This window comes from Gopherus evgoodei, chromosome 3, assembly GCF_007399415.2.
Source record: "Gopherus evgoodei ecotype Sinaloan lineage chromosome 3, rGopEvg1_v1.p, whole genome shotgun sequence".
NCBI classification, from domain to species: Eukaryota; Metazoa; Chordata; order Testudines; family Testudinidae; genus Gopherus; species Gopherus evgoodei.
Genome location: NC_044324.1, coordinates 15,241,136 through 15,263,322, shown reverse-complemented (window position 1 = coordinate 15,263,322; position 22,187 = coordinate 15,241,136). Strand labels below are relative to the sequence as shown.

The 22,187-nt window shown below is 46.6% G+C and overlaps 1 protein-coding gene and 1 long non-coding RNA gene across 2 annotated transcripts; one reads left to right on the top strand and one right to left on the bottom strand.

Annotated features, from left to right (window-relative positions):
• Positions 1-1,397: 1,397 nt before the first annotated feature.
• On the bottom strand, positions 1,398-10,314 carry LOC115648053 (serine/threonine-protein kinase PDIK1L-like). Its single transcript, XM_030555157.1, has 5 exons — positions 10,228-10,314; positions 8,365-8,993; positions 6,936-7,152; positions 4,204-4,450; positions 1,398-1,515 (listed from the first exon to the last, which is right to left on the bottom strand). The coding sequence occupies exons 2-4, from the start codon at positions 8,797-8,799 to the stop codon at positions 4,221-4,223; spliced, it is 882 nt and encodes a 293-aa protein (XP_030411017.1). The 5' UTR covers positions 8,800-8,993; positions 10,228-10,314; the 3' UTR covers positions 1,398-1,515; positions 4,204-4,220.
• Positions 4,966-16,448, top strand: LOC115648054. The gene is made up of 3 exons (XR_003999439.1): positions 4,966-4,977; positions 11,074-11,076; positions 16,370-16,448. It is a non-coding gene; the product is annotated as an uncharacterized LOC115648054 (long non-coding RNA).
• The last annotated feature ends 5,739 nt before the right edge of the window (positions 16,449-22,187 follow it).

Here is a 22,187-nt window from a genome sequence, read left to right as displayed (position 1 = left end):
GCTGAGTATGTTCTTGCAGCAGCTCTGATCAGTAAGCATTAATACTGGACATTCATTTGTTATTTGATGGTTACAGCTAGAGCTCAGATGACTTGAGTCTGCAAGGTATCTATGAAATGCTGCATTTTACAGAGGTAGGCATCACCAAGCCCATAGGGAGAGTTCTCCACTTCTTCCTGGGAAGCCCACTAGGGCTTCCAGATCAAATAAGTAGTGTGGAATACATTCTAGGGAAGGTTTACTATATGAACTTTTAAGATGAGGGAATGCAGCAGCTTTTATATTGCAGTCACAGCTCTGTGGCAGAAGGGAAGGGAAGAGAATGGAGACTGGTTTGCAGGCAATAGCTAATGTCCACAGCAGAATGACAAGGCCCAGAGATCTGATTGAAATATGTTACAGATTTTTAAAAATTAAATAATTTTTGCCATTAATTCCAAGCACTGTTCTCCCTCCATAAATGGTGCTGTTGTGAGTTCACATCAGTTACCTGCTTCCTCCCCCCAAGACCCCCTTCTGAAACAAGAGGACATTGAGAAAAAAGAGGAGCTCTCTTTTATCTTCCTCTGACAATACATTCCTGTCCCATAGTATCAGTTGTGTCCAAAGATACTGTAGCCCATCTTCAAACCACAAATTAAAATAGAGCTGAGGGCAAGAAGAGAATTGGAGGGAAAACCAGGGCTACTTAGTCACCTTCCTGGAACTAAGGGCTTTTAGAAATAGTTAAATATCAATCCCAGAGGTGTTAACTATTTTCAGACAGGAGGGAAATAGGCTGGGTCCCTATTGACCTGCCAATACTCCAGTTCAGTCCTTTTCGTTTCTCATGTCAGACCAGCTGGGACAAAGCTGACACAGCAGACAGCTTCAGTCTCTAAACTACTTAAGGTAATAGTGATACATACATTCTAATAACAATTTGGCATATTCAACAGTCTTTGTATTTATTTTAAGAATGCATTTCTGTTAAGCTAAGCAAGAATATTCACAAACTACTGTGATGAAAATATATTCTGTTTCTGCTAGAAAGTTTTTGGATAAACATTAGATTAGATTACACCATGCCACTCTTTCAGCAACAGCCGCCATTTAGTTACATGGCCAAGTACCATGGAATGAAGGAATTACATGAAAAGCTCTAATTAAACACTGCACAAGACAATCCTCATCTGCTGTACCAAGGACAGGTCATATTGGAATTGACAGTTTGGAGCATGGCCACCGAGTTGGTACGGTTGGCAGCCTCAGTCACCAACATCCTTCTTCACTATTATACAAGCGAAGGGTCAGTCTGCAATGTTCCATTAAAAAATTGGGCAATCTATGTAGGACTTGCATATTAAAATTACTATACAAATAAATAATTGTTCCTTTACATACAACCATTGGGCAAATGGGAAGCAGTCAAGATTTATTCTGACCAGTCTCCCTCAGGGTCAAACCATTAATCCAATGAGAATTCAGAGGTATTGGTCATGATGTCTGTGTGATGGTAACAGTGGAATACAGGACCTGTGGAAGAAGCCAGTGACAATCAAAGACCTCATCACCACACCTTAATTAGACTAGCATTCCAATGAACAAGAACCCTTATTTCAGATTAGCAGGGAGATTCAGTTTCAATTCCAGCCCAGACTAGTGGCAACTGAAATCTTACCATCTGATGTCTAGTTAGTGGTTTGACACTAATTCCTAGGGTAAAACTTTCTACATAGCTAAACCAGCACTGCACTGGTTCAACAGAGAAGTCAAAAATTGAACAAAGCATCAAGTGAGCTACCCTGTCTCCTGAGAGGAGACTGCTGAAGCGGGGGACTGAGACAACCACATGGGGCTTTGTGGGGGAATTTGCACTGCCCCTGCCTGTTGTATCTGCAATTCAGAGAGAGGACTTCAGTCTCCAGATTTACTGTTAAAACACTGCAACCACCATGTGAAACTGATGTTTCTAATCTTCTACAGCAGTGGTTCTCAAACTTTTGTACTAGTGACCCCTTTTACACAGCAAGCCTCTTGAGTGCGACCCCCCCACACCTTATATATTAAAAAAGTGTTTTTAATGTATGTTACATCATTATAAATGCTGGAGGCAAAGCGGGGTTTGGGATGAAAGCTGACAGCTCTCGACTCCCCCATGTAATAATCTCCTGACCCCCCAGTTTGAGAACCCCTGTACAGCATCCTTTATGCTCTTCTACCCCATTAGCTTAAAAATTCACAGTCAAATGACAGTAAACAATCTAACACTGATCTGATAGTTAGTGTACTGTTGGGCAGTGCCCAACATCCGTGGTTTTCAAACTTTTTTCCTCATAACTCAGTTGAAGAAAATTGTCGATGTCCGTGACCCATCATAATAGCTTTCGACTAGAGTTTTCATAAAATCATAATATTGCAATACGTTCCAGCTTACCCCACTTTACATAACTAGCTAGACACTAGCCTTCGTAACCCTATGGGGTAAGGAGTGTGAGAGGTGGCCCAGGATAGGGCAGAGGGTGGGGTGCAGAGGTGAGGGCTGTCTGGGGGTGAGGGGTTCAGGATGCAGGAGGGGGCCCGGCTGGGGCAGAGGGTTGGGATGCAGGCGGCTGAGGGCTCTGGGGTTGGGCCAGGGATGAGGAGTTTGGTGTGCAGGCAGGCTGCCCCAGAGCTGGGGCCAGAGGACTCCCCTAGACCTCCCCCTGCCAGAGCTCCAGGGGAAGGGCCTCTCTCCCTCTGCCAGCAGCAGCTGGGGGGGGGGGGAAAGAGAGTGAGAGGCCCACAGCAGCCCTGCAAACCATAACTTGTTCCCCTCCCCAATTCCCGCCCATCGCCTACCTCTCTCTTCTTCAGGTCCGTGCTGCGCAGCCCTTTAGAGCTGCTGTGCAGCAACCATCATTTATAATTTGAATCAGCCAGGCGACCCAGTGCCTGACATTCCGTGACCCAGTCCTGGGTCACGACCCGTACTTTGAAAAAAAAACAAAAAAAAAAAACAACAAAAAAAACTGCCTTAGACCACAAGTTTCAGGTTGGAGTCACTTGCTTTTCAGGCTGATATGAGCTAGAGGTGCCTGAAAGATATTCCCAGCTCCAGGAAGAAAAAAAAAAAAAAAGTGTATTTATTAGCAACCCTTATAGACAACTGTGCTTCAGCATGGTGGATTTGAGAGAGCCCAGTATTCTTGAACAAGAAAGCTGGGGTTTTCTATCACTGAGGAAAGGATGCAAGAGACCCCTTTAGGGGCAAAAGAAAGGTGATTGGTACCAATCTCTATTGCAGCTCATTTCAATTAACGTTTCTGCAGTCCACCATGGAGAACAGTCTTATAGCAAACTTAAAAATAGCGGCAACAATTAGAAAATTACAGTGAATTAGTGTAATTTGCAACAATTAAGTGTTTTGGTCACTATTTATTAACGGCTTTCTGTTTCCTGATTACAATGTACAAAACATTGACAAAGAATTCCTGAAATTTGTGCTCTACACACTTGAGGTTTTAACAAAGCTGCTACTGTCTATTCTCAAAAACAAAAAAGGTCACAACAACATGCAATGACTAGGGCCAAAATTTTCAAGTGTGAGCACAAAGTCAGACTTAATCAGCAGCATGATTTTCATAGGGACCCAGGAAGGGCACAGGGACAGACACTAGCAGATTCTGTTTCAGGACTGAGGCCTGTTTGTAAGAGCAGTTTGAGGCAGGAACCTCGCCTTTCTCTGCGTACAGCACCTTACCAAGTACAACGCGCCCCCCAATCTGATAGGGCTCTTGGCACTAACCTAACAGTCAACTTTTCGTTATATAACCTGGCTCCCATTTGTCTAACATGCAAGAGAGTGCCAAACACCACCTTTTAAAGGTGCATCCACACATGGAAAATATGTGGTAACACACAGTAACAAGTGTGTGTGAAACTCATTACAGGTGCTTATTAAGGAGAAACAGGTTAATTTGACACTGGTTTCTTATCTCCAGTTCTATTACCTAAAAGGGTGCTGAGCAGTTACCACTCATGGGGTCATACAATATACTGAACCCAACATATTGCTCCTATAGAGCAGTTATCCTGACAGCGAAGGGTGCAATCAAACTGAAAGAAACCAAGCAATGACTCTAGGGAACTGCTGTTAGATTTAAAGAATTTAGGCCAATCAGGTCAGTATCAAAAACTAGGATTGCAAATTTGAAATGAGATTACTCCAGTACAGACACCAACCTGATCACCACTTGCTGCTATGAACGTTGGCGCTTTTTCCCATATGAGATTCTCCTGATTCGAATTTCTAGTCGGAAGGCATCCAGTCTTTCCTTTGGGTTAAAAGTTAACATGTCATGCAGGAGCCTGCAGAGATCGTCTGGCATGGACTTCTTGTTCTTCAGAGGAATTTGCAGTTCCATGTTGGGATTCTCCAGCAGCGCCTCCCCAACAGGAATAAGCTGCTTGCCTTGACAGATGTAGGTTCCTGGGCATAGTTTGTAAAGAGGGAGATGTTAGATTGGGGAAAAGGAGAATCCACAGAAGAGTAAGTTCATCCACACCACAGGTCCATCTGACAAGCAACACAGGATTTATTAGTAGATGATCACAGCATGTGAAACCCAATTTCAAAGGCTACTGCCAAGACAAGTGTTGTAAGATACAAGCCACAGAAGAAGTTCAATACCGAAATAGGAACCATTAAGTTTATTACATCCCCATTTCTGCACAAGTGTGCATCAAGCAGAGGGAAACAGAAAGACACTTAAATTTGGCCTGCAAAGGACATTGTCAAATGGTTAGAGAGATCACATGCAAAGAAAACAACCTGTTGCAAAGAGCTTCCCCTACTCCACTCTGTTTCAATTAATTTTACCACATCAGTAGAACTGGAAGCTCTAAGGAAGACAGAAGCAAGTTATGTTTGGCTCAGATGACTTAGAAAAAAGTTAACTGAGCAAATAGTGGTTCAGTTATTTAAGTCAAACAACTTTTAATAATAAATGACTGTATGTTCCATTTACCTTTATCCAGACTGCTGGATACAGCTTCTCCTCAGCAAAATTAAGGAACAGAAATGTAAATAAATTCACTGGTCAAAGTGGATTAGCTGGGTTCCAAAGAGACAGCAAAGGAAACTGCTCAGTCAAGCTGCTCTGCCCTCGCAGCAAGCACTGAATAAATGACCGATCTGCATATGGAGGTTAGCCAGGCAAGTCTCTTATCTCGAGCTGGCGGATGGCTATTGAATAAACTTTAATGAAGTCTGTTCATGCCTTGGCCTCAGACCCAGAATATTTCCTGTTTTTCTAGCCAAGAACTAAAACGTTTTTTCCTGTTTGGAATTTTGAAAAGGAACGATCTCAGTTCTTAATTTACTATGTTTTGAAAAACTTAAAGCAGCCGCTCAGTAAAAGGAGCCTCTCTCTGAACGCCTTTATTGTGACTTGAAATTATAACAATATTTTAAAAAATGTGTACGTTATGTATATTGGGCTTCCTTGAGTGTGAGTTGAAATGCCTCTGATTAGTATGTTCATATAAAAGATTGTCATTCTGTTTTTTCGAGGCACATTTTCTGTTGCAATATATATTCCTAGAATCACAGACCATCCATCGCTGTAGGATCTTGTTCAGCCAGACAAAACACTAAGGATGACTTAAACATCCCTTCCCACTTCATAACCTATTTTCTTACATGTCCTTACAATCCTTTGGATGGGTCCTTTGCCTTGTGGGCTTTACATATACCACCACCATTAGCAGGACAAAATGTACCAACTGTAGATCAGCCCATCTTCAAGGAAAGATAGATTTACAGCAAGGGTAACAAGGTAGAGCAGAGGTTCTCAAACTGGGGGGGTGCAGAATGTATTGGGGGACTGGGGGGCACGCATGAGATTTAGGGGAGGGGGACCTTAGTGCACACATTTTACCCCCAGCAATGAACAACTAGCAAAGATGATTCCTCCAGACATATCAGGTTCTAAGATGGCGCTGTGCATTTTGATGGATTTCTGCTAAGCTTGCCTAGCATTATACAAATTGCCATTTGTAGGTTAATCAATTTGCATATTTAAGCGTCAGCATGGATCACAACTGCAGTTTTGCTTTTGCTCTTATTACAATGGATCATTGGCTCATTCGTGCCACAGAAAAAAAAATTCAAGTGAAAAACAGACGCCAAAACTCATTCAAGTGAAGCACTGCTGCCGCATATATCAGTATATGTACTTGTGTGACAGGAGGTGGGCGCGAAAACTACCACAGACACAAAGAAGGGGGGTGCGATCAAGTAAGTTTGAGAACCACTGGTAAAGCAGACATGGCTATAAAGCTGCTGAATCTTGACTGTAGAGTGTGGATATACTGAAAATGTTTCACCAATGGAATTTAACTCTGAGTTTCAGGATTTCCTTTGGAATATGTTTGGAGGTTTTGTTTTGGAGTTCTTTGGTTGGTTGGTTTATTAAAGTTCATTGGAGCTAGTCCCATTTCTGCTGATCTCCCAACCTCCTGTCCTCAATGGATGGCCCAAGCCAGGTGACAAGTTTTCTTCTCCTGGCTGTTTATGTCAAACATTTTTGTAAATGAAAAAGCAGAAGAGATCACAAAAGTCTAACAAAGCTTTCAAACAAAAGTAAAGTTAAGATAATATGCTCTGAACATGTTGCTCCTAGGTCTTAAAGACTGGGGAGTCCCACAAAGGAAGTGTACTCAACATGAGGAAAGGGGTAGGGAGAAAGAAGAAGAGAGCTTTACAGATTTCTGGCAATACCTCTGGTGGAGATGTGGAGAAATGTGGACAGACTCCAGAGGAAGCCATATCCAATACTATGCCAGAAAAAAGGGTGATGATGTGACTATACCTGGGAAAAAGATCCTCAGGGCTTAGAGGATTGCTGGGGATAGGGTAGGAGAATGATCTGTAAATTAGGGCTCATTGCTGGCTGTACAGCCATTATTCTCACCAAGCAATTCCTTCTCAGAGTCCCCATCCCTGAAGGTAATCCTCTCTACCATAGCCCAGAAAATGATCCCGAGGGCAAAGATATCAGCTTTGGCAGTATAACGACCTTCCCACACTTCTGGTGCCATGTAGAAGTTTGACCCACAGGCTGACGAGAAGCAATGCTGGTTCACATTCACTTTCCCCTGGCATATCTTGCTCAGGCCAAAGTCTGCTACCTATAGATGAAAAGGGGAGAGATTAGGAGGTCACCATCATTACCTATATCATTGTACTGTGCATACAGGCATGAACAGAACAGCAATTGAGCAGGTAGCTATATTGAGTGCTCTGAATTCTATTATATTCACTATTATCTGTATTGAATAACAAAACTTCAGTTTGATTGTCCTTTGGCTGCTCCAAAGGAGAAAGTAATATAGCAGTATTGATCTTGAGGGCCAAGACATGGGTTACCCACAAGGGATAGGCCTACCATCCTGAGTTAACTGCTGGAACTCCCCTGGAACTGGGAGTAAACTGTGAGTTGACTTTCTTGCCACTAAGCTGCTCTTCCCATTGAATTATTCCAGAGAAAGACTTGTTTTCAGTCTGTCACTGTAAGGAAAAGAATTAGTCAGTCTTCATTTTAACCACGAAGACCCATGGCTGGAGCCCAGATGAAGCAAGAGACAAGAAAACCTCTTGCATCCAAAACAGCAAGTAGTGCTACAGACTACAATATTGGAAGTGTTGACAAGTGTGTAAGGACTGTAGGTCCACCAATAAGGGAAGGGAAGGGAAGAGAAGATGCTGTATAAACCCTGAAGACCTTATTCTCAATATCTTCATGCTTCCTTCCCATATCCCCAAAAGACAAATCTAATCTGTTCCAGAAAGCAGGAACCATAGTAAGGTTAGTTGCAATCAGTTAATCCAGGGTGTATTTAAAACATCCCTCTCTGTGAGCAACTTTATCCTCTACCATTTAGCATGGCAACTCTCTAGTCCCAGTGTTACCAAGGATAGCCCCAGTAGGTCCTGGACCCAACAGTGTGATTGCACTGAAATCACAAGTGCCCTGCTGCTTTCATTGAGAAAATATTCCACCACTGATCAGGAACACAGTGGCTAGGTAGTGGTTTAAAACTGAATTAACCCTAAATTGTTCCTCTTAAAGGAAGGTTTGCGCATGAAAGATGCTACAGAAATGCTCTCAAGGATTCCTCGAAGAGGCCAAACGGTAATTGACTGCCCCATACCCTCACCAAAATTCTCTTTTGAGACTCATACAAGTGAATTGCCCATCCTTTTCTAAAAGTTTAAAGGGAATGAAACAAATGAGGAAACTGAATATTACAGTGTTATCCAAGTGACCAGCTCAGTGCAAGTAATGCAATTGGCATACACTTCACCCACATATTGAGCAGCAGCAAGGATTCCCCTCTTACCTTTACTACAGGACCTCCAGGGCTATGGGAAATAAGAATATTATCTGACTTCAGGTCTCTGTGCACAATCTGATTTCTGTGCAAGAAAGCAACAGCACTGCTCAGCTGCTGCATGAAGCTATTATTCAGCTGAGAATCTGGAGTGCGAGACAGCAAAAAATCATTCATGTTTCCACCATCACAGAACTCCATCACAAACCACACAAAACAGGCAGACTTGGGGTCCATGCATCTCCGCCCTTTCAGACAGGTCTCAATCAGCAGCAGATGACTGTCCGATTTCCTGTACTGGCGGCTGATTGGCTGAAAGACTTGGCCACTCTGCAAGACACACTCTTCTAACTGGATCACATTCTCATGTTGGCTCTGAACACTTTGCAGGGCCCAAAACTCTTGCAAAGCCAGTTCCACATTTTCAGGTACGTTACACTGCATCCTTTTCACTGCCACTTTGTTTCTGGTTTGACTGACAACAGCCTCGTAAACTACCCCATAGCTCCCTCGGCCCACTTCCCGTACAATGCTCTACTTAGCTTCTGTAGCCATATCTTTTTGTGGCCCAATGGGCAACAGACAAAAACAGTCTTTGAAGTCATAACAATCCTCAGACTTTCACCTGCAACAAAATCCTGAAAGAGAAAAAGACAAGGAAAGTTTGGTAAACATTTGACAGCTCACCCACAATGCTTCATGTGCTTCTATCTGATCCTTTAGCTTAGTGGTCTATATTTTACTGTGTGTTGCTTGGAACATAGAAACTTGTTGCAACAGTGGGATTTTAAGAAAGAACTCGAGCATGGACACATCTTTCAAGAATCACTGTTCAGCACAGTCCTGCTGCACAGTTTGCTACAACCACACTGCAAAATGGCACTGCGCAGAACTAAACTGCTGCATTAACAGTGCACACAATTAACAATGTTTGGTAAAGAGAAAGTTGACCTTCCCAGTGCAGAGTGCATCCCCCAAGTAGGGGTGAAACAGAGGAAGACATCACCCGAGCAGCAGCTTCTAGGCAAAGCTGGTTTGCCAACACTGCTTCTCCAAAGGTGCTGAACAGCCCCACCAACCCCGGCACCCATTCCCCACATCTGCAGTCCCAAATCCCACTCCCTCACTGACTAGCCACATGCACCCACTGTATTGTCACCGCAATGCCAACGATCCCCCCCGCACAACATTTTCCTGACTCCCAACCCCAGAACCCAGCCCCTGAAGTCCCCCCATCCCGCTTTCTTCCAACCCCCCAGCCCCTCATCACCTTCCCACAGTCCAGCCATCACATCCCAGTCTGCACTAATCCGTCCCCCTCCTCCCCATGGCCCAGCCATCACCACATCCTGCCTCCTACCCCAAGACCCCTCTCCATGGCCCAGCCATTGCCATAGCCTGCCTCTCCAAAACCCCTCCCCATGGCCCAGCCATCACCACAGCCTGCCCCGCCCTGCCCCCCACCCCTCGGCCCAGCCCTCCCTGCCCCACACCTCCCAGCCATCACCACAGCCTGCCCTGCCCCCTGCCACGGCTCAGCCATCACATCCTGCTGCCTCCTCCCCCCAAGACCCCTCCCCATGGCCCAGCCATCACCCCAGCCCGCTCCGCCCCCGGCCCAGCCCGCCACTCCCGGCCCAGCCGTCACCACAGCCTGCCCCGCCCCCCCGTGGCCCAGCCATCACCCCCCTCCGCGTTCTGCCCCCTCACTCACCAACGGCCCAGCCCCGACTCGCCGCAGCAGCGCCCCACCCCCGCCTCTGGCGCACTGGCCCGAAGGCTGCTCAGGGCCCCCGGGGTCCTCCCCGCGCCGCGCCTCCATGGCTCCCCTCAGCCCGGGGAAAGACGCGGCTCTGCCACGCGCTGACCTACCCGGCCGCTCCGCTCCGCGCCGCACTTCCCGCCGCGGCCACGCGGCACAGCCCATTGGCCAGCGCCAGCCAACCAGCGAGGAGGGGCTGGAGCCTCGGGCGCACACACACCAACCAGCAGCCGGAGGGGTGGAGCCTCAGCCACGCCCCCGCCAGCCAGCGAACACTTGGGCTCGCCCCGTGAGCGTGGTCACTCACTGCGCAGCCCCGCCTCTACTGCGCATGCGCTCTGAAGACCGACTGGCAGGCGTGAGGAAGAGCGGGTGGCAAAGAGACTCCAAATCCCAGCATCCCTTGCGCACAAATCAGCCCTGACGGCTCATAGCTAGGACCAATGCATGCTGGGAATCGTGGTCTCAACAAACTACACAGGCCTGCGGCTAGGGTCAAGGGAGCGCATTGCAGTCTGGGGCCTGAAGTCTCTGCAGACCACCACCCATCTCATGTGCAGTTGGGGCATTGGTGGGCTGGAAGCTGCCAAAAGCCTCCTCCCCCTCCCAGGGCTGACCACTGTCTGCACCATATAGGGCACCCTCACACTGGGACCTGGGAAATTTCCCAAAATCTGGGCATTTGTGAGTAAAACGTTTTGAGTGAAAATTCCCAGTTTTGGGAAATTCCCCAGGATATAGAAGCACTGTAAAAAACTTTATCTGAGAATTTTTCACCAGATTTGGGAAATGTTTAGCGCTAGGTTGGGAAAAGTTGGCATCACGATATAGAAGCACTGGACCTGCCTCTTCCCCAGCCACTCAATGAAACAACAGCAAAGAATCCCGTGGCACCTTATAGACTAACATGTTTTGGAGCATGAGCTTTCGTGGGTGAATACATGCATCTGACGAAGTGGGTATTCACCCACGAAAGCTCATGCTCCAAAACGTCTGTTAGTCTATAAGGTGCCACAGGATTCTTTGCTGCTTTTACAGATCCAGACTAGCACGGCTACCCCTCTGATCAATGAAACAACACACACTTCCCACCCCCCCAGGCCACCTTGTACCCTGGAATCCCCACACCACTCAACTGCTGCTGTGACCCATCATCTTGTCCTCTTCCCACCCACCCTCAAAGCTCTGTCCTACCCTGATTTGTCTTCCTCCCCAGTTTCAGAGCTTCTGCACTCAACAACTCAGCTCCGGCTGGCCTCCCTGCTCCCCATAATCAGTTGCCCTGCTCTACCCAACGCACCCAAGCCCTTCATGTCCTCCTCCTGCTCTCTTCCATGACCTCTTCATGCCTCCGCAATATACTCCTTCAATTCCCTTCTTACAAGGCCCCTTCCCTGCCAGTCTCATATAGCCCAGTCCTCCCATCAACCAAGGATTCATATGTCCATCCTATTATAGCGAAAAAGCATGGCCCTCACAAAACCTATGTCATAATTTACTGCTTGTTCACACGACTTTCATAGCTCCCTTCCCTACATTCCTGTGTTGTAAGATTGTAAGATCTTCATGTCCAGGATCATAGTGCTTTTGACATCATGTTTTAATTTGTCTGAGGGTATCCCTTGTAGACAGTAAATTTGCAACCATGAAATTATTCTATTCAGAGATAATCAATTTTACTGATGATATTGAGAACCTCAACTAACAGCTAGCATTTCTCCAAGATCTTACTACCTACACATTAATTTAAATAGAACTTGTAAAACTATATCTAATAATACCATTTGGTGACGCCCAATAATATTACTAGGCCTATGTCTTTTTTCATGTCTGTAAAGCACTTAGGACTAGATACACAAAGGGATTTAGGTGCCTAACTGCAACTTTAGGTATCTGAATCCAAAACATAGAATTTCAGAACCTCTGCTCAGCTGCCACCTGTAGGCACTTAAATTTCTGACACTGCATATGTACAAAGCCAAAGTTGTTTGGTGCCTAGCCTCAATCCCAGTGGGGTCCTCAATCTAGGCGTTTGCTGTAGGTGTTCTCAGAGGCTGCCTTCGAACATGAATGCTGAATTGAGCCCTGCACAAAATGTGGTAGTGTCTCTCTTATACATTGTTTAAGAATCAGGGCCGCCCCGAGGATTCAGGGGGCCTAGGGCAAAGCAATATTGGGGGCCCCTTCCATAAAAAAAATTGCAATACTATACAATACTATATTCTCGTGGGGGTCCCTGAGGGGCCCAGGGCAAATTACCCCACTTGCTTCCAGCCCCACGGGCGGCCCTAGGAAAAATAAGCCTTCCGCATCTCAGCACAAACCCAGTTTTGAGAAAACTTCTTTACGAGGTATCACTGGTACTCAGCATCAGCTAGTGCTAAAAGGCACTAAAGCTCATTAAAAGGGTTGGACAAACATTTTCCATCAAAACTTTTTTTGGATCAAAAACTAGGGGGTTTTAAAAAGCAGAAAAAAATCTCGGACAATGTCTGCTTTCCTTCAAAATTTGTTGTGGTTTTTTTTTAATTGAAAAGCTGAAATTGGTCTGCCAAAACCCGAATATGGTTTGAGGTTTCAGAAGTGTGTTGCCAAATATTTGCTGCTTGCTATATTTGATTGTTTAAAGAAACAATAAAAAAATTCTGCTTAAAAAATATCCAAAACTTTTGAACCACCTCAGCTTGTGACCAAATGCCTGAGCCTATCCAGTCAGAGATTTTTCCAGGTTTCTGATACTCTGCTAGCTTCCTTGACTCATATCTGTCTCCATAACTTTGGGTTCATTTAGGTTAGAACATAAGAATAGCCATACTGGGTCAAACCAAAGGTCCATCCAGCCCAGTATCCTCTCTGCTGACAATGGGCAATGCCAAGTGCCCCGGAGGGAGTGAACCTAACAAGTAATGGTCAAATGATCTCTCTCCTGCCATCCATCTCCACCCTCTGACAAACAGAGGCTAGGGACACCATTCCTTACCCATTCTGGCTAATAGCCATTAATGGACTTAACCTCCATGCATTTATCTGTTTCCTAGATACTGGCTCCATGGGGTCCCTCACAAACTGGAGATGGATGCTGTGGGTTTGTCTTTAGTATAGCTTATGCACATATTCCACGAACTGAGCATTTGAGCTTGTTCCAGAATCTGGGATGAGCCTATGTTGTGAAAACTGACATGCTCAAAATAGCACATACATGTGAATGGACACAGGGTGCTAAAATTAAATTAACCCAGGGGTTCTCAAACTGGGGGTCAGGACCCCTCGGGGGTCACGAGGTTATTACATGGTGGGTGTCGCGAGCTGTCAGCCTCCACCTCAAACCCCGCTTTGCCTCCAGCATTTATAATAGGTTAAATATATAAAAAAGTATTTTCAATTTATAAGGGGAGGGGGGTTGCACTCAGAGGTTTGCTGTGTGAAAGGGGTCACCAGTACAAAAGTTTGAGAACCACTGAATGAACCCCTTTGAAGCCTCAGGGAATGCAGTGGAGTGGGGTCTCCCTTTGTACGGTTGGGAAGAAGGTAGTGGCTAATTTTATATTAAGCTACCCTTCCCTGACATAAATCTCCCTATGGCACTGAAATGAAATATAGACTATAATTTGGCATTTGAGAAGTGAAAGGGATTATAGCCCTAATGGAAAAGCTAACAGCTTGGCTCTTCTGCAAGCCTCAAACTGCTGAATGAGCTTTAGGGTAGGCAAGGCTGTGCTCTGAAACAGCCTGGCTCTGCCTCCTATCCAACCCTCACCCACTTCCTGTCTGCCTCCCTCAGAATCCCCGACCCATTCTGCTCCTTGTCCCCTCACTGTCCCTCAGAGGCCTCCCCCAACCACCACCCCAGATCCCCACCCCTGCTCCATGTCCCCTTGACTGCCCTGACCACTATCCACCCCCGGAGTCCTGACAGACCCCCGGAATGCCCACGATCCAACCCCCCCGTTCCCTGTTCCCTAACCGCCCCCCTAACCTCTGCCCCCTCCCTGTCCCCGGGTCTCCCTACCCCTTATCCAATCTCCCCAGCCCCTTACCCCCACCTCTACCCCTCTCCCAGAGCCTCAGCGCATCCAGGAGCATCCCTGAACAGCTGCAGCATGGCTCCAGCGGGCCTGAGCCCCTCCCTGCTCAGAGCTGTGTGGTAAGGGGGCAGGGCTGCGAGTCCAGGCTGAGTGGAGGAAGCTCAGGCCCCGCTGGAGCTCGCAGCCCCACCCCCTTACCACGCGGCTCTGAGTGGGGAGGAGCTCAAGACCCCCGCCGGAGCCACGCTGCACCGCTGTTCAGGGACGCTCCTGCATGCGCTGAGGCTCCAGGAGGGGCGGAGGCGGGGTCAGGGCGGGAAGGGAGCCTCAGCCATTCTCATGGGGGCCCCGAGCAAATTGCCCCACTTGCCCCCCCCCCGGGCAGCCCTGTTCAGAGTAGCAGCTGTGTTAGTCTGTATCCACAAAAAGAACAGGAGGACTTGTGGCAGCTTAGAGATTAACCAATTTATTTGAGCATGAGCTTTTGTGGGTTACAGCCCACTTCTTCGGATGCATAGAATGGAACAAATATTGAGGAGATATATATACACAGTGCTTATACCTGAGCATTCACCTGCCATGGGGGAGACCCAGATTCAAAATCTCACTCTGCCTGACTTGCATCAAGGACTCGAACCTCCTACATCCCACGTGAGTGCTCTAATATAGGGTATATGGGGTGGGGGCGAGGGGGGGGGTGTCTTTCCTTGTTGCAGCTATTCTACTTTGTATGAAATAAATGTCCATTGGGCCAGAGAGGGAACAAAAATGATTCTATAGCCTGGGGGTAGTAGCCATGAGCTAAAGGAGAACTTCTTTAGCTGCATGTAGTTGTTGTAAATCCTTTAGTCTGTCTCTGTTCCACCAACTAAAGGACAACATCACTTACACAAACGCTAGTTCATTAATGTAGATTCGAAGGCCTTCCAGGTACTGAGCAATCAAGTTCACTGCCCTGAAGTGCTCTAGAATAATTCCAGCTCTCACTACCTGACACGCCTGTGATGTAAATATGAAGACATCTCTCCATAATGAAGCCAGATGTTTGCTTTGTAACATGAGCAAACATTTCACTTTTGAATGATGGCTTTAGGCTAAAGGCAAAGAAAAAACTAAGAATAATGGACTGGTGAGACAAGCGGAGATGTCAAATATATTGCAGATGAAGGAAATATCATTTAAAACAAGGCAGGGAGAAAAACATAAATAGTAACTGATGTAAAATCTCCCCACAGTCACGAATTACATTTGATTTCGTATTAATTATTATTATATACAGGATGGTTACACCGCCTGTTAAGGTTACCTGACACTTCCCATTATAAGACCCTGTTTTCAGTTGCTTATATCTTTGCCAAATTTTAATGATTTGGAGTGCAATTTCCCATGCCTCAGTTGTCTGCCTCAGGCTGAATATTTCTGGAAAGTTTCAGCCAAAACAGTTCAGCCCTTTCTGAGAATGAGGCTAGGGGGAAATGCATTATTTTGGAATATTAAAAAAAGTCTGGTGACCTATTCTTTAAGAAGTTCTAGCACCCCTATAATACGGCACAGGAATTTGAAATCAGTCAGGGTAGTGGCCTTTGTCTCAGGGATGTGCCTTTGCCTGTTCTGGTGAAAATCTGACCAAATTTATCCAATGTATAAGCCTTTGAAAAATCTCAGGTTGCACATGTTCAGTGGAGACATCTTAGACTTGAGCAGAAAAATTTCTAAAGATTCTGTCTTCAACAAGCATGCTCCAGCCTCTCACAGATCCTAGTGCTCATCAGATAGCACATGTGCCATCCCCACAGTGGCTGGGCATATGTCATTCCCTCACACCTCCTATGTGTGCCTTGATTGAGCATGGTCCCTCTAGTCCAGGCTGCAGAGGTGAAGCCAGATTTTCCCTGCTATGGCTCCCGGCTGGGGTTGGGCATCTGGTGAGATTGGGACTAGATGGGGAGAGGACGGTAACTGGGCTGAGGGGAGGAAGGCTCAGACTGGTTGATAATTGGGCTTACTAATTTACCCTGTGAGCTCAGCTGTAACATATATAAAGTTCATGAGACGTCACAGAAACCTAGGATAACAAATGTTGATGGGGAAAGACATGAAAGGAAGACAGACCGAATTAGTCCAAACAAAAACACCTTCTGATATAACTCAAGGAGTATGTTAAAATCATGCCTTGTAAACAAGAAAATGCAGGTCTAGAAATTATGAACCAAACTTTGTGTGTCAGCTATTAGGCCTAACTGGTAGACAAAATAATGAGAGGATGGGCTAGTCCATTCATCACTCCCTTTTTGGGTCCTTAAAGAAAGAGACTTTGAGTGGAAAATAAAGAACAGACAGGGGCTCCAGAACCATCATGGTTGCCTTCCTACCATCTCCTGGGACCCCGGGCCTTCGTCATCATAATCCTGAGAGATGACCCGACCAGACCGGGTCAGAGAGAGAGACCCAGATAACATGGCCACCTCTACTGGCTCCAGCTGAATCCTAACCACCACCTGGGATGAAATGGGATTGGACTTTAACATTAGCAACAACAGCTCCAGCCCATCGTAGCTAACTTCTCTGTTCCCCAAAAGGACAGTTATTACCATCTGAATACCTGCTAAGAGGCTGTCAAACAAAGGGGTTTCCCTCTTAAGACTCTCTGCAACTAATATTTAATACTTTACATTTCAAATGTTTTAACTGTTTCTCCTGCTTTTCTTTATCTTTCATAAAAGGATGTTGACTGGTATGTTTTCCATGGTACTGTCCAGGCTGAGGTCTCTGCAGACCATACCCCGGACCTTGTTTAACACTGTTTAATGCTGGACCAGGCCTGAATTGTGTTAATACCCTTTGCCCATTGATTCCATCAAAATTAATGCAACAGCAACAAGACTGGGAGCTGGGGGGAAAGCAAGGCTGGAACTGGTTGGGAAAGGAAATAGTAATTGGGAACTTATTAGCCCACGTCCAGACTACCCTGCTGTATCGGCAGGTTAAAATCGATTGCTCGGGGATCGATATATCGCGTCTAATCCAGACGCGATATATCGATCCCCGAGCGTGCTTATATCGATTCCGGAACTCCATCAACCCCAACGGAGTTCCGGAATCGACACGGAGAGCCGCGGACATCAATCCCGCGCCGTCTGGACGGGTAATTCGATCTTAGATATTCGACTTCAGCTACGTTATTCACGTAGCTGAAGTTGCGTATCTAAGATCGATTTTCCTCCCCTAGTCTGGACAAGCCCTCAGGAAAAGAAAGGGGAGGCTGGGACAGGAGCTAGGGGAAAGGGGAGTATAGGATTGGTTGAGCAGCAGTTATAGGGCCAGGGCATGGCAATCATGCCTAATGCTTAGAGTCAGGCATCTGGTACCAGAATCAGGTGACAAGCCAAAGGTCAGAGTCAAGCGCCAAGCCAGGGGTTGAAGCTAGAGTCAGTGTCACGGATAGGAGATGGGAGCCGGAGCAAGACATGAAAGCAGAAACTGGAAACACACGGGGGGGGGGCTAGGATAAGGAGGACAGGAGCAGGCTGGGAGGCAGGATTCAGGCATGTAGGCAGGATCCATAGCAGCCAGCAATTGACCTAATTGCTCACACAATTTCCTCTGCCTCTTTCTGGTTTAAGTGGTGTGCCCCAGCCAATCAGTGGGGCTGGATGTCTCCCCCAATCAGGAGCCTTGTGGATGGGACCCTTTGTGAACTAGACCACGTTAGCCCCTTCTCCACTGGTTCAGGTGAGCTGCTGGGTGGCAGCCAAGGACCTGTTGGACCAGTTTTGAGGCCCATGGTCCCTCCCAGTTTTCTGGGACTGGGAGCTGGCCGGAAGAGAGTAGGACAAGGAGAGAGATATAATGAGGAGGGTAGGGAGACTGGGAGCCAATGAGATCATCTGAGGAGCTGGAGGAGAAAGGAAATGGAGAGGGATTGGGGAAGGGAGATAGATCTGACAAGGAGCTGGAGTGTGGGTGCATGACTGGTGACTGGCTGGGAAAAGAGACTGGAACAAGGAGCCAGGTAGGGAGGAAAGTGAAAGTGGATGAACTACCCAGAGAGGGAGACTGAGACTGGCAGCCAAAGTAAGAAGGGAGGGAAAGACAGATTGGATGAGAAGCTAGGAGAGGGGACTGGGACTCAGGAGTGGAGCTGGGGACTGGGTAGCCCAGGAGAATGAGACTGGGACAAGGAGTGAGGGGAGGGAAAGAAAAGGGACAGGTTGGAGAAGATGAGGCAGAAGAGGTCACACATGGGGGGAACCAAGCAGAAAAGTCCGTGTCTCCTAACATACTCCCCCAGAGCCTGGAATGGAACCCAAGATTCCTGAGCCTCATCTGATGTCAGAAAGTATCTGTGAAACCCACAGGCATAGTATATGTCTCATCGCCAGCAAGTGTTAGTCCATACAGAGGATGACCTGTTATCAGCAGGAAAAAAACTTTTGTAGTGATAATCAAGATGGTCAGTTAGAGACAGTTGACAAGAGGTGTAAGGATAGTTATCATAAGAAATAGATTCAAGCAGTGTAATGACTCAGCCATTCCCAGTCTCTTTTCAAGCCAGAGGTTTTTGTCCTGCTGAAAACAGATCATCTTAATTAATTAGCATCTCAGAGCTGGTATGGCATCTTCTCTGTATGTATATATATATCCTCTTCTTATATGTTCCATTCTATGCATCCGATGAATTGGGCTGTAGCCCACAAAAGCTTATGCTCAAATAAATCTGTTAGTCTCTAAGGTGCCACAAGTACCCCTGTTCTTTTTATGGATACAGACTCAGGTTACGTCTACACTACAGGATTATTCCGATTTTACATAAACTGGTTTTGTAAAACAGATTGTATAAAGTCGAATGCACACGGCCACACAAAGCACAATAATTCGGTGGTGTGCGTCCATGTACCAAGGCTAGCGTTGATTTCTGGAGCGTTGCACTGTAGGTAGCTATCCCGTAGCTATCCCATAGTTCCCGCGGTCTCCCCCACACATTGGAATTCTGGATTGAGATCCCAATGCATGATGGTGCAAAAACAGTATCTCGGGTGATTCTGGGTAAATGTCGTCACTCAATCCTTCCTCCGTGAAAGCAACGGCAGACAATCATTTCGCGCCCTTTTTCCCTGGATTGCCCTGGGAGACGCCATAGCACGGCAACCATGGAGCCCATTTTGCCTTTTGTCACTGTCACTACGTGTACTGGATGCTGCTGACAGATGTGGTACTGCAGTGCTACACAGCAGCATTCATTTGCCTTTGCAAGGTAGCAGAGACGGTTACCAGTTGTTCTGAACCGTCTGCTGGGCCATTGTAAATTGGCAATGAGATGATGGTTATCAGTATTTCTGTACCGTCTGCTGCTGTCATGGCTGCTCCTGGCTGGCCTTAGCTGAGGTCGGCCGGGGGCGCAAAGACAAAAATGGGAATGACTCCCCGGGTCATTTCCTCCTTTATGTTGTATCTAAAAATAGAGTCAGTCCTGCCTAGAATATGGGGCAAGTGTACTAGAGAACCAGTGTATCAGAGAGCACAGCCACTCCGTGTCAGATCCCACAGAAATGATGAGCTGCATGCTATTCTAGGGGGTGTCCCTGCAACAACTCCACACGTTGCTTCCCTTCTCCCCTAACCCTTCTGGGCTACCGTTGCAGTGTCCCCCCATTTGTGTGATGAAGTAATAAAGAATGCAGGAATCAGCAACACTGACTTTTTAGTGAGACAAAATGAGGGGGAGGAAGCCTCCAGCTGCTATGATAGTCCAGTCAGAACATTAAATGGTGTGAGGGAGAGGAGCCCAGCATCCCGCTGCTATGATAGTCCAGGCAGTACAGAATCTTTTCTTTACACAGGAAAGGGAGGGGGCTGATGGAGCTCAGCCCCCAGTTGCTTTGATGAGGACGGTTACCAGCCATTCTGTACTATCTGCCGGGAATAACCAGGAGTCATTCCTATTTTTACCCAGGCGCCCCTGGCCAACCTCACCTGAGGCCAGCCAGGAGCACTCACGGGATGATGACGAGGACGGTTACGAGTCCTACTGCACTGTACCGTCTGCCACCGGGGAAGGGAGGGGAGAGGATTCTGCTGTTCATTGCCCCAGCACCGCGTCTACCAGCAGCATGCAGTAGACATACGATGACATTGAAAAAAGACAACAAATGATTTTTTTCCCTTTTCTTTCGTGGGGGGGGGGAGTAAACTGACGAGATATACCCTGAACCACCCTGAACAATGTGTTTGACCCTACAGGCATTGGGAGCTCAGCCAAGAATGCAAATGCTTTTCGGAGACTGCGGGGACTGTGGGATAGCTGAAGTCTTCAGTCCCCCCTCCCTTCCTCCATGAGCGTCCATTTGATTCTTTGGCTTTCCGTTACGCTTGTCACACAGCACTATGCTGTGGACTCTGCATCATAGCCTGGAGATTTTTTTCAAATGCTTTGGCATTTCGTCTTCTGTAACGGAGCTCTGATAGAACAGATTTGTCTCCCCATACAGCGATCAGATCCAGTATCTCCCGCATGGTCCATGCTGGAGCTCTTTTTGAATTTGGGGCTGCATCGCCACCCGTGCTGATCAGAGCTCCACGCTGGGCAAACAGAAAATGCAATTCAAAAGTTCATGGGTCTTTTCCTGTCTACCTGGCCACTGCATCCGAGTTCAGATTGCTTTCCAGAGCGGTCACAGTGAGGCACTGTGGGATACTGCCCGGAGGCCAATACCGCTGATTTGTGGCCACACTAACCCTAATCTGATATGGTAATACTGATTTCAACGCTACTCCTCTCATCGGGGAAGAGTACAGAAACCGGTTTAAAGAGCCCTTTATATCGATATCTTTGTGTGGACGGGTGCAGCATTAAATCGGTTTAACGCTGCTAAAATCGGTATAAACGCGTAGTGTAGACCAGGCCTAACACAGCTGCTACTCTGTATTGTTACAGACATACTTGCTGATAGGTATTTTGAAATAAATTACCAAAATAATTGAAACTGGCATGATTATGTAGTGTTATTTTGACAAACAACATTTGTCAGTTTTGCAGAATTTTAAAATATTATGCACATAATGTTTGTATTTTTTGGCACAGCATTCCCCCAGGACTACAATGCAATCTAAGGTTAATCATAAGGAAACACGAGTAAATGTGCTGCCAGGAACAATGCTGCACTGGTGCCAGGTGAGGAACTACATAATCTGATAATCGAACTGGAGCATTTCTTCTCAGGGCAGGAGCAAGGCCTGGGACCTAGTCTGCTATGATTTCCTTTTTTGCTCGTTTAGCAGTTCTGCATTTCCTCCCACAGAAAGTCCCCAGTCACTGGCTTTGGCTGCCCAGCAACTGAGAATCAAACAAAACCAAATGTCAAAAGGAAGGGGGAAAGTTAGGACAATTCCCCCTTCTTTCTTTGTCATTGTCTGGCTGCCTCTCTGCCACATGCGCACAGAATACGGTTGGTGTAATAAGCATATGACATAAAGGAAAGTCACAGTCTTACAGCAGCAAAGAATCCTGTGGCACCTTATAGACTAACAGACGTTTTGGAGCATGAGCTTTCGTGGGTGAATACCCACTTCCTCACATGCATCTGAGGAAGTGGGTATTCACCCACGAAAGCTCATGCTCCAAAACGTCTGTTAGTCTATAAGGTGCCACAGGATTCTTTGCTGCTTTTACAGATCCAGACTAACACGGCTACCCTCTGAGTCTTACAGCAGTTGCTTTGCTGCATCCACATTTCGCCAGCCACTGGATAAACCATGGAACCTTTTTACCCTGCAATTTTTTTTTTCCTTTTAAACCCTAATGATAAAACCTGGCCATAAACTAATTGCTGCCTCAACAGCTGGGCTGCAGAATGAAGGGGATTGGTTCATGCACCAAACAGAAGACATGCTGGGAGGATAAGCTTTTTTACATGTGAGAGGTGAGCGTATTGATTAGCTGAAGGGCCACTAAATGATGGCCAGGGTTTGGGGAAGTTCAAAAGCAGTGAGCTGTGGAGAAGAATGAGCTGGCAGCGATTGGCCAGGCAAGAATCTCTCAGCAGTTC

Coding starts and splice junctions, on each gene's coding strand:
- LOC115648053 (XM_030555157.1), bottom strand. CDS start 8,799: ATGCAGTGTAACGTACCTGAAAATGTGGAACTGGCTTTGCAAGAGTTT. Junction 7,153..8,364: donor CTGGAGGTCCTGTAGTAAAG/GTAAGAGGGGAA, acceptor TTTCATCTATAG/GTAGCAGACTTTGGCCTGAG. Junction 4,451..6,935: donor CTCTGAGAAGGAATTGCTTG/GTGAGAATAATG, acceptor AACTATGCCCAG/GAACCTACATCTGTCAAGGC.